Raw genomic sequence first — 12,952 nt, forward strand, 5'->3', positions numbered from 1 at the left:
ATCACTCAAACACAGAATGCTTCATTATCAAACTTTAATAGATAAGACTAATTTTACAGAATAAAACAATAGATAACCAGTCAAGGTTACACTTAAAAAAAATCCAGCAGTGCAAATCTAAGACTAAATATTTGTCATCTCCCCCTTCTCCAAAATAGGAAATAGATTATTTTAAAATACCATAAATATGGTACGTACATATTCCATTTATAATAATTCTGTAGTGAAAACTTAAACAGAACCAAAGAATGAATTGTCCACATGGGTAAAACATAGTAAATGTCTTTGAGCCACACAAAACAAATCCTTTGCTGGAAGGTAAAATGACCATGTGTTCTACAGGTGACTTGCTATAGCAATCCTGTCCCCTTCACATATAATAAGTGACACTGACAATAAACATCATAAAAGAATTAACTCCTAACAGGCGGTTGAAGTCTATAGTATGAAGCTGCAAATGAAATAGATGTCCTGGGAAAGGAGAGAGAGACACAGAATGAGAGAAGTAAATAAATAGTGAGAGTTTGAAAGCAAAAATTGTACCACTGAGTTGGCACCCCAACCAACTGAATCGCAAAGTACTGAGCGCATGCTCTGAGGAGAGCATGCCAGTGCCCTGACATTGTATTAATTATCCTGAGAAAAAGATGGAGTCAGGGAAAAGGGAAGAAACAACCACCAAAATATGGCACCTTTGATAAAAATGTCATTGAAAGTGAACTGTTTATCTTTGGCCCTTCTCATATGAAACGGTGGATACAATGTGTGCATGTGCTGCAAGAGTACTGCATGTTATCAGTTTCTTAATTCTTCCCTGAAGCACTTTTTCTCTTGTGCCTTTGCCCAACTAACCATCACAAGAGCATTTTTATTCTAGCCAGTAGTACATTATCCTTGAGACGTGTGTATCGTTAAGAAAAATGCACAATTTACTTTAAGGTTGAAATTAACGTAGGAAACTTACGGGTATTATACATTCTTCATACAACAATTTAGCATAATCGTTTATGCCTGTGTCCAGCAAAAATTTAAACACATATGTTTGTACTGATATGCAACTACAATCAGGAAGATGTTTACAGTGGGGATGAAGAAAATTATGGAGGGGATATGATATCCAAAACAAGCAGAGATAAATGAGAAATCCCAGGCAAGGACAGATCAAAAGAGATATAACAAAGGGCTTGCTCCTATGTCCATAGCATAGCACTGACTCCAGCACTATGAGGTGTTAAGACTTCAGTGAGACATCTCACAAAGGGTTGGTGCTAGTGTATTTTAAAGTAGTACTGGTAGCTAGAATAGCAAAAATAGATACTTTGGCCAGATAACACAGGAAAAGATCTAGGATCGGTGTGCATGGAAATACTTTCTCATCCTACCAAAAATATCCTCACTTGCATTCCAAACACTTTCACTGCTTGCCAGTAGCTATGAAAGTGGGGCAAAGCACTTGCGATACTACCTAGTTATGGGGTGCTATATCCCATTAATACTAACGAGAATTACATTCTTTTAGAATTAGACACAGAATTCCATATTAAAGAGTTTCACGCAAAAATAACTGAAGGAACTCAATTCCTGTGCAGTTCATAAGCATAATTAAGAATTATGGCAAATTCCCTATAGAGAGATATGAATGATCCTTAACCATCTTATACATCCAATTTAGAAATACATATTTTATTTATACTTTACATTTTTTTGTGATGTTATTCTATTACTCCATCACTGCCCGTGTGTTCCTTGAGCTCTTTGGGCCAATGGATATCCTGGATCCAACGTGGCATTTCACATGGTTACATAAGGAGAATTCAGTGTAAAGACACAGAGTAGCAAATGGCTTCTGGACTTGGATGCAGCAGACTGCAACACGTAGGGTAAAGTTATTGTGTGTTGCTAGGTCTTTACGTACAAAGTTAACTCAAGTAACCTTACAGCAGCGCAGCTGTGTCATTGTAAGGTGTCCTGCGTAGCCCCTTTTTGCCAATGGGAGAAAGTTCTCCTGTTGGCATAATTAAACCACCACCAATGAGAAGCAGTAGCTAGGTAGCCAGCACTTCCATCAGTGTAACTTATGTCAGTTGGGATATGTTTTTTCACAACCCTGACTAACAAAAGCTTTAATCAACATAAGTGCTAGTGTAAACGTAGCCTAAGTTATTTTTGTAGAGATTAACAAAAGACACAAAGCTCCACGTTATTCCAAATAGAGTTGAGAACTTAAAGGCGCATTGTCAACTTTAAAATCAGTATTTCAGGTAGAATTTATAAATAAACTTTCATAAAACCCCAAATCAATAAACATAGCTAAAGCCCCCAAATCCAGCAATGAAAACAAGTTAGACAAGAACCCCTTGCTGTATTGTAACCCGAACAACTGCTCCTAGAATCTGAAAGTTTGAAATTGGGTGAACAAAAATTATATGAAGTTCATGTATTAAATCAAATGAAAGTAAAAAGGAAGTAAGGTACATAAAAAGGGACAAGTATATCTGTATTTAATTTTTTCTTCATTTGTAGTAATACAAGATGCTTGTAATGCAAGACCTAGAATTCTTTCATTGACTGTGTCCTTTAAAACATCAGAGATCTGTTTTTCCCCAGCATCGGCTGTAGACTCAATAAAGCCCTCAGGAGCAAAACAGAAACATTAAATATTACACTGGATTCCACATCCTAGGTGCCCTTCCTCTCTTGGAAGAGATGAGGTAGCATGAGCGCCAGTACCAACGTGGAAGCCGCAGGCATCAGTGGTAGTGCGTGCTCAGCCACGTCAACGAGTACAAACACCGAGTTCAACAGAGTGTTTAGAAGAAGTTGCCGAACAGGACAGAATGTAGGGGGATCCTTTCAAATGAGAAGCCAATGAAAGCACAGAAGGAGGAATACAAGTGGGTTTACGGACAAGTTCGGGTGTAAGAAGGCAGAGAGTAGAAGCTAATAATTGCTGAATCAGCAAGATTGGGTGAGGATGCAGGTGAATGGGCGACAGAAAATGCTACTTGTGTCACTGACTCTTGCTACGCACAGGCATAGAGTGCAGTAGTGTCTGGTGTAGGAATAGCACATGCAATTTCCTTCAAATACTGCAGTTTTAGCCTTAATACTAGAATTAGACATCAGAAAATAAAAAGCATGATATCTGCATTTAAGTTTTACATATCACTTAATGGCAATAGAAATGACAGCAACTCTATTACCAAAATTAATGCACTTGCTAAGAGCTTGCAGAGGTTGTCCTAGGAAACTGACATCGAACTACCTCAGAAGAGTCCCTGTTACAACGTATATATGAATCTGGCAAGACACATTAGTGCTGGTTTTCATATAAAAAGGAATTATCTCAAGCTACTAGTGTAACAAGCACATGACCAATTTATAAACCGGGGGATAGAACACCTTTAACACCAATTTATACTGCAGCGATGTTCCAACTTGAAAAACAAACCAGAACCACATTATGTTGCCACCACTAGTCTAAGATCCGATATAGAACCTTAATTCAAATTGACTTTCAACAATTGTATTTTTTTTTTTAAACTTACACTACAATGGACTCCCCTCCCATCTACCTTTATAAAAGGAATTTGTATCTGCTGAGTTTCAACATGGTTATTTAAACTAAAATTAAATACAGACAAGGAATATGTTAAGTTTAGCCTTTGATAAAGAGGGAAGTTTCCCCACGAATTTCACATTTTGAGCTACAGATATCAAATACTAAGAAGTGTATGGTGTTTTAAAAAACCAAGAGATAGAAATTGGAACAGTGATCTGTTATATGCAGGTTAAATGACTAGCAAGACTGATTCAGCCTTGCTGTGCAATACAATTCATTAAGTGTTTGAACCTTTCGAGGACTGAAAGGGTCCACTCGGAAAACCTGAGATAAATGGCACTTTACCTTAACTGCTAAATGAACGAGCAGAACGTCATGACCCACAGATGAGGAACCTTACTCCAGAAAGAACTGAGGTAAAGAACTAGAATAATTCATTGGAAACTTGAGGAAAGAAAAGCTGAAAGTAGCCTTACCATCTTTTTACCTTTTAGAGATGAAGGGCAGTTGCTGGGTGCATGTACAAAACTTCCTAAGACTCAGTGAGTTATATTACTAGGGCATTTCAAACTCAGATCACACAGGACTGACTATTCTACCCTATTTATACAGCATCCAAATAAAGGGGTGTCTTGGCCAGCTTATCCCAACAATTAATAGGAAGGTCTCTTGGGTTCACTTCCTTAGCATCATCTTTGTTACAACTGCAGTGCACTGACTTCAGGACCTTTGCAGAGCGCAGACTGAAAAATCAATACTAAGTCAGCCAACGAGTCAGTGTTAGGATTTCACTGAGGCATGATTATTCTGGACTTCAACATAAAAGGTAAAGAAGATGCTCAAAAATACAGCTCCCCTTTCCCCTGAAATAGAAAAAGGAGCAGAGGTTTACAAGCAACAAAGCATGACTGAAATTCCAAGAAAGGGACAGTAAACAGCACCAAGCCATCTTGGCTACAGAGAGTCTAGAGTTGTATCTTTCTGCTCCCAATATGCAACATTCCAAGCCTCATCCCAGAGCTGCTGGTATAAAAATCAGAGGAACAGGGCATCTTTGGATTTAAAAAAAAAAAAAAAAAAAAAGTTAAATTTTTGCTACTAAAACAAGTTAAACCTGAAGGAAAAAAAGGGCCAGCAAAATATGGCTTACTAAACCCCAATTTTGCATACTGTTTAAAATGTATTTAAAAACTGTTTTCAAACTCTCAATCACAATCAAATAACTAAACTAAATCTGTTTGTAACAGAAGAATTATGAAAATATTTGTCTTTTGTTCAAATCACATAAAAAATCCTCAACAATACATTGTAATATTTTCTTCTGAAAACTAAACTGGAAGATCTACTCTCAGCAGATTTAAGTGTATTACACACAATGTTTATGACTTACGATTTATTGATTTCCATTGTATTTGCTTTAAATGTGATTGAAGCTGACTGCAGAAAAGGGATGCTGAAATTTTTAAGTTAAAAGTAAACTAATGGTGAAAAAAACATCACCTCTGGCTTCTGTCAATGCCTCATTATATCATAGGTTATTACTAAAGTTCCAGGACTGTTACATCCAGGGATGTTGGAGGCCTCTCCCAGCAGTGTCCTTAGTTTTATGTCAATTTCCTGTGCCAGAGGTGAGCGTGCTTTCAAAAATACTGCCATTTGCCCAGTACTGTGTCTTTGATTGCATCAACATATTGAGTAGGTACCCAGTAGACCCAGTAGTAAGACGCTTCTGTAGGGCCCAGTTGAAATGCCTGAAAAATTAAAAGGACAATAGGTAGCATTTACAGACTGGAAACAACCAGAACAGGGGTGTCAGACCATCTGGGTGACCAATTTATTTTGAAGTTAATGTAATCTACTGCAACTGTCTCCTCCAAATGCCCATACCTCATGTTTAGAGCAGAACTTGCAGCACAATTGCTAGAAAAAAAATCTAAACCAATTAACTCAGTTCATGAGGCTGAGAGGCCAACCAAAGGCTGAGCTGAGGGCAGATGGTGTCCCGGTTCACGTCACTTCACGCAGCTCCCATTGTCTGGGAATGACAATCTGTGGCCAATAGGAGCTTCAAGTGTCCGTGCCTGTGGAGGCGCAGGTAAATACAGTTCTGGCGAACCATGTCTGTCTTATTGCGCACACCTACCCTAACCTGAAAAGGCTGCTCTTCCATGGGAGCGATCACAAATGGAACCGTTGGAAAAGGCACAGAACAGCTTCTTCTTGCAGACAGTAATTTTTTGCTCAGGATATTTTCTCTTTTACTTGCAAAACAAGTAGAATTTCTGCCTAAGAAGCTTCTCTCAACATTACAAGTGATATTCTTTACAAGAAAGACCTGAACAGAAAAAAGAAACTTCTGGACTTTAAAAAGCCCCATAGCAGAATCTCATTACCCTCACCTGCTGTGTATCGCTTTCCTAAACACAAAATCAACATTTCAGAGATTCAATAAAATACATTGAAATGGAGGGTGTGAAAGTTCTTTACCCCCCCCACTGAGGCAGGTGGAGAAGATGAATGCAAGAGGAATTAATACAGAACCAGGTATGGTGAAATAATACTATTAATAACCCACAGAGAGCTAAACTCTTTTCTAACAAAGGAACCTCAACAAAAAGTGTTTATTTTGAGAAAATTATGATGTGGAAGTTCACTCGAGTACTTCAAACTTCTTCCTACAGTTACTGTCAGTTACGCTCTTACGGTAGGACTACACAGCAAAGTTATTTCGAAATAACCATCCTAGCACCTTATTTCGAAATTGGTGAACCTCATTCTACGACAATTAGTGCCTATTTCAAAATAGGTGTTGTTAAGACAGGGAATAGAGCTTCTCTCTAAATAAGCCATACTGTGTCCAATGGCTCTATTTTGAAATAAGCTGTGTGTAGACACCATATTTCAAAATAACTAAGTTCTATTTCCAAGTGCCTTTGTGTGCGTAGCAGCGTTATTTCAAAATAAGCTCTTCCAGAGTAGCTTGTTTCAGAATAAGGCTGCTGTGTAGACATACCCTTATTGAGCTAAAAATTGTTCTGGCATAGTTTTTAAGATGACAGTAATGTGGAAAATGTGGAATTCTTACGGACACCAGCATCAGGGACAGAAGTGTTGTTACAAAGCAAGAAACTGAAAAGACAAGTGTCAAGTCTGCATAAAATCAGAACAGCATATGGAGATGTTTTTAGAAGAGCTCAGTAACCAATATGTACCAAACACGTGGAGCTTTTCTAAAAAACCAGTCCCCAAGTATAATGAAACAAACATTTCTGACACCCTCTGTGCTGTCATTTCAAGCCAGAGGATTTTAACCATTTCTACACAAGCTTTAAAGTAATTTAAATAACCCAAATTCATGGCAGGCACTCAGCTCATATTGCTCAGAACATTCACTCTAATAACAGACAGCATTGAAGGGTCAGCCTTGAAGCAACTAAAACCTTCAAGGCTGTCAGCCTTGTCTTATTCTAAATTAAACCTCCTGTTTCAAAGTATTAACAAGTTATTTGTCCATTATTATTAAAACAAAGGAATTACTTACCATCATGTGATAATCCTCATGTCCTTCAATAGGTTCACTCACCACATTTTTAATGGACCCCATGGGTATTTTTTCTGTTCTCTCTGCATTAAAATGGATTAAAAATAATATTCGATATAATCAGCAGTGCTTTGTTACAGTGCCTCATGTGGACTTCAGAAACCAAACTGCACACTCCTGCTGCTGGCAGGAGGTAACAGCATGCAATCCATTCAAAATAATCCCAGTCCCTGACACCTGAACTCTGACAACTCATGTTATGCTACCCAGCTCCTCTAAATACCAGATAACCTAATTTTCTTCAACAAAACATTCATCCCCTGATCTGCAAACACTTAAGTGTGTGCTTGGCTTTGCTACTGTGAGCAGTCCCAATAAAATGGATAGGACTCAATTGTAAAGTTAAGCACATACATATGTGTATGTTAGCTCTGGGTCTAAATGTGTAAAACAGTTTACTGTTTTCATCCTTCCAATTTCTGCAGAGTTGAGCTATGGAAAAAATGTTGAATTCTTTATCAAGATGTTGTCCTATCTCCAGCACAAAACTGCATTTAATGATTATTAGAAAAGGTATTAAAAAGATAGGCAGGAAAACATTAACAAGGGTATAGAAGGGAGAGACTATGATAACATTAGAAAATAATGGATTAGATAGTCAACTATTACCAAGAGGAATTACTCAAGCATAGGATTCACAGGGGATTTCTTCCTATCTATGACATATGTCTTAACTTCTTCCTTTAGACTTTTAAACTAAAATCTTTCCTTTTACCTCCTACTTCTATCACCCATGTCAGCATGACACTATAAATTCATCTTCTTGAAAACACAACACAGATAAAAACAAGTTCTAGCAAGAGAAAATAAACCAAGCAATGCACACCTTAAATGAGGAGCACCTTTGGAAGAGCAAACCAGAAAGCAGCAACTGCTTGGACAAAGATATATCAGGAAATGCTGCAGCACAGAGGCAATTTCTTTTTACATCACAGAGAAGACACAAACGTAAATCGACATTCTCCATTTTAATGCAATAATTATCCTCGCACTATGGCTGTCACAGACCAAGTCCAATCAAATTGATGGAAGGATGATCATTTACTGAGCAAATGACTTGGCACTTATTTCACACCATCCAAACATTAACTCATTACTCCTCATAACATCTCAGAAAGAGACAGGTCAGCATTACTTTAACTGCACCAACCACCAGCTCATGCTGAAATAGGACTAGGTCTCCATCAATCATTTTGGCCCTCAAAAAATGAGTCACTGTACAGGACTGGTGTTACCAATTCATAGATTTCAAGCTCAGAAGGGACCATTGAGGTAATCTAGTCTGATCTTCTGGACGTCACTGGCCCACAAACACAGCCCAACATCTGCTGGCTTCTGAAAGAAGACCTGTGTTGTATGAGAGCTAATGTTTGCAAAGCTCAAAGTAAGCATTAATTATTATCTTGAAGAAGAAAAATATCACCCAAGTCAACATACTAGGCCAATTAACTTCTACTCAGACAAAAAATCCCCCCCGATTCCTCAACCCCATCTTTGCAATATCATTCTGCTCTGGCCAAGGGGAGCAAGGCATGGGTTCACTGAGTTATCTGAAAATGAAAGGTTATTTGACATTGATGTCCTTTGAACACTGCTACTTCCACAGCACTTTCAGCTCCTCCTGGCCTGTCTTTAAAATAGTAAACTGAATTCCTTGCAGTGACACACCCTGTCATCTTTAAACGAGACAGTAATTATACAGCACTGAAACAGGTCACCCAATGCATTTCAGTTCCTAGAACAGATAATGAGATAGGTGAAAGTATTCCTAGTATTCCCAATCAGAAAGACCCTCTGTGCCATTAGACAAGTCACTAAGCCTCCCAGTGCTGTGGGGATTAAATTGCTTATGAAGTGCTCTGAAAACAAATGTTATGAATGCTAAGTATTATAATCCACAATTGAGAAGTAAGAAGAAGATTACGTCATGGATGACACAGATCTCCCTGGCACCGACCCTGAAGCTGAGCCACAGCAGGCGGTAATTGTAGTAACTCTGCTCTCTCCTCCCCTCCCCACCTTTCCCAGCCCAAGCAGGACTCTGGGTAGTATCCCTTTTTGTATTATTTATTATTTACATTAACCAGCATTATGTTTAGCAAAAAGTCATAGACAAATCACAGTCTTTAGTGAATTTATTTATTTATTGCCCAGGATCTGTCCTTAACTTTTACTAAAAATAACCATGACAAAATCTTAATCTTAGTATGGCATAACAATACAAATGAGTTCAAGGTTTCCAAAGTACAAATATATAAAATATTTTTGTAATATTCAACCACACGTATCTGGGAGAGAAACCAAGTGAACATATGGTTTTGAACGATTAATATTAAAAGGTCAGGAGCTATTTCTTTAGCAAAGTATGTTCTTGACTGAAGCCAACCTATACGGTGCGACTGCCAACAACGGCACATACCTGATCTGCAAAAACTAACAGCAAATATCTCCTTTGCCTAGAGATGTGATGCTAGAAGGGAAGGCTTTGAGTTACTACGCAGAATTCTTTCTCGGCTGTCTGGTGGGTCTTGCATATATATATGTTCAGGGTCTAGTTGATCACCATCTTTAAGGCAAGGATGGAATTTTCCCCCAGGTCAGATAGGCAGAGATCCCAGTTTTTATCTCCCTTCTCTGCAGCATGGGGAATGGGCCCCTTGCAGATCTGCATTGGCATAAATGGTGGGTTTTCCAGAATCTGAAATCTTTAGATCACAATGTGAGGACTTTGGTAACTGAGCCAGAGGTTAGGTGTCTACTACAGGAGTGGGGTAAGGTTCTGGGGCCTGCAATGTGCAGGAGTCAGACTAAATGATCAGGAGGACCCCTTCTGACTTAAAAATTTATGAATCTAGTCTGTAAGTATCCGCAATATTGACTAGTTGTAAAATAATCTTAGTCACTTACCTTTAGTGCCTATCCACAGCTGATCTTGCTCTAGTTTAAAGGTAAGCCGCACTTTTCCCCCCGTCTTATTGTACATGCCAGATAAGGGCACAGTTGGCAGGCGCTCCTAAAAATACACAATACAAACAGTGAAAACAAATGACTTAAAATGCACATGAAAAAGCTATGACAGCAGGAGTAAACAAAACTGGAAAAAAAGTGTTAGGAAGCTTGAACAGTAGGCTGGTAGTGTATTTTCTGATCAAGACTGTGGTCCAAGTAGATATTTAACTTACCTGAACACCTTTAACAGAAGGCATCACGTCTTCAGGTTTTCCTTTATCCAATACTTTTCTGTGTTGCTAGAACAAAACCCAGAAATTAATACTCCACTGAAACAGGACACAAAGCTTTTAATTAACACCAAACCACTTTCAAAAATACGGTTTAATAGTTCTATGTAGTATTTTTTAAAAAAAAATATAGAGTAAAACACATCTATCATACAGAAACGAATTAGTTTTAAAAAAGTTAACAGGGATTTTTTTTATGACTGTCCAAAGAAAGAATGTGAAAAACAAAACCCAAAGAAGATGCAACAAGGCAAAAAAAGTCTAATGTGTGCAGAAGTCCGGAATCTGTTTTAATACCACCGAGCAGTTATCTCTTACCAAGACAACTGAAATAACCAGGTGTTATGTTCAGTAACAGTTAGAAATACAATCCCTAGATTTAAAGAGTAACACTTCAAAAACAAATACCCCAAAACACAATGAAATAGAATAGTAGCAGTAAGGAAAAAAAACGCTCGCAACTGACAAGTTTGCTGAGTACCTTTGAACAATGATAACACTTACAGTGCCTGTGAACTATGATAGATAATAAGAAAACAAAAGAATATTTCATAAAAAGAGTTGCAGACCAATGGTGGACATTAACTTTTAATGGAATTTGTGGCTGATGGAAGAGATAGGGCTGAAAACAACTCGAATTAAAAGTCCTCTACTTAGCCCAACCACAGATGCAGCATAGCCATGACAACATGCTTCCTTACACTGCAGCAGAAATGTTATGTGGGAAAAAACATCTTTAGAGTTCAGCGTTCTCTGTGATGATAAAGCTTTTGAAAAGGACCACTAGGTGTCAACTGTAAAGGTGGTTTTGGAGACACAGAAACTAGACTGCTAAGAATAAAACTAAGATATTTAAGTTGTTGCATGTAAGTGACTTAACAGCTACTAATTTTTGATCACCTGACTTAAAAATGAAATACAAACTCTGTCTCTTATGAAGTCTTTATACTAGCATTTGTCTTATTGAGATTCTGAGCTCCATCAGTCACCAGCACAGCATGATCTTGCAAATCAATAGCTCCCCCTGGACTAGTGACAAATATGTTCTTTGGTTAGAACTCCTCTATTCTGGCCCCACTTTCTAGCACTGACTGTAAATAAGAAATAGACTATTCCAGAGTGGAACAGAACCAAAAAGATTAGAACACAACATTACACAACAACTATACAAGCCCAAATTTCTTTGCCTCAATGGCTTGGTTTAAGACATCACTTACCTTTTGTCTGCAGAGTGGCTCTTTTTTATTTTCTTCAGATTTAACCTCCTGTTGAGCAGCTTCTTTGGGAGTATTTACTGCAAGCACATCATTGATAGTTGAACCAACAACCATTATTTTTGCACCACTTGTTACTTTTATTTCCCGTAATGTTTTCTCCTCTGGTAGAAGTCCCTTAAACATGACTTTCTGCATAGTGGGTGGAAGGCCTAAGAGGCAAAAATTAAAACAGCATTTTAATCCTCTATGGGTATACTGTTGGTCAGAAGCAAAACAAGCATGTGGCATGCAGGGTTTCCTCTACTTTCTTCCATCCATGAGCAGAATAAATTTTGTTCTGTGCACTGAGGCATGTGTGGATGTGTACAACCTGTACAGACGCATGCCACTGGTCAAAGGCACTAAGCTAACCAGGTGGATGGCACCTGCAATTCTCCTAGATGGCCGCCCAGGTGCTCAGCTTACAGGGAACCCTGGAGACAAGTAGTTCTGTCTGCATGCTGCATACTCAACGTTTTACCTGTGAGCGAGTGGATTTTCTCTTTCAGAGCAGCTCCTGTGCTATCAAGTGGAAACTTCACATCGTATTTATTTTTGTTCCAAATAATTTTTAATTCTACTAATTCCTTCCCAGTCTCCGAATCACCACCGTTGCTGACTGACGCCTGTAAAACGGCTGAATCGTCCTGCAGCTGGTCCATTTCCAGGGCTTTTCCTGCCGCGGCCGAATTGCTTTCCCCGGCACCTCCACAGCTCAGCTGCACGTTCTGAGCGTCTGTTTCCATGCCAGGCTCATCCATTTCTACGGCGACAAACAGACCCGAGAAGCCCACGGGGAGGCACGTTGGGCGAGTGAGGCCGCTGCGCTCCCCGTCCCCGCGCCCCTCAGAGCTAGAGACCCGGGACCGACGCAGCCCTTCGCCCCTCGGCCAGGAGCCAGGCCCAGGCTCCGGGCAGGGACGCGCCGCCCCGCAGCTGCCCGAGAGACGCGGACTCCCCCTCCCACGGCGGGGTCTGCGGATCCCGGCACCCGCTTCCCCGGCTCTGCCTCCCGCCGCGGCCGCCTCCTCGTCCCACGGCAGCCGCCGGGAGCGCGCCTCGGCCGGCCCCGCGAGCCGCTGCCCCGTGTTCTCACCATCAGGGGAGTCAGCGGCGGCGGCCATGATGATTGTGTACAATCCGCCCGCGGGGGCTGCTGGGAAACGCCGTGCGCTGGGATTGGCCCCTCCTGCCCCCCGTATCCCGCCCCCACGCGCCCAGGATTGGCCCTCCCGGGGACCCGTCCTCCGCTCGCTCTCTCTCTCTCTCTCTCTGTGGGGGGGGAGGGGCGCTG

General features: G+C 40.0%; 1 protein-coding gene across 1 annotated transcript; it reads right to left on the reverse strand.

The window, feature by feature from the left end:
* Positions 1-20: 20 nt before the first annotated feature.
* On the reverse strand, positions 21-12,815 carry UBFD1 (ubiquitin family domain containing 1). The gene is made up of 7 exons (XM_075010812.1): positions 12,755-12,815; positions 12,140-12,421; positions 11,620-11,828; positions 10,346-10,411; positions 10,071-10,176; positions 7,104-7,186; positions 21-5,313 (listed from the first exon to the last, which is right to left on the reverse strand). Exons 1-7 carry the CDS (start codon positions 12,780-12,782, stop codon positions 5,203-5,205), a joined length of 885 nt encoding a protein of 294 aa, XP_074866913.1. The 5' UTR covers positions 12,783-12,815; the 3' UTR covers positions 21-5,202.
* Between the last annotated feature and the right edge of the window lie 137 nt (positions 12,816-12,952).

This window comes from Carettochelys insculpta, chromosome 16 (assembly GCF_033958435.1).
Source record: "Carettochelys insculpta isolate YL-2023 chromosome 16, ASM3395843v1, whole genome shotgun sequence".
In the NCBI taxonomy this organism is placed as follows: Eukaryota; Metazoa; Chordata; order Testudines; family Carettochelyidae; genus Carettochelys; species Carettochelys insculpta.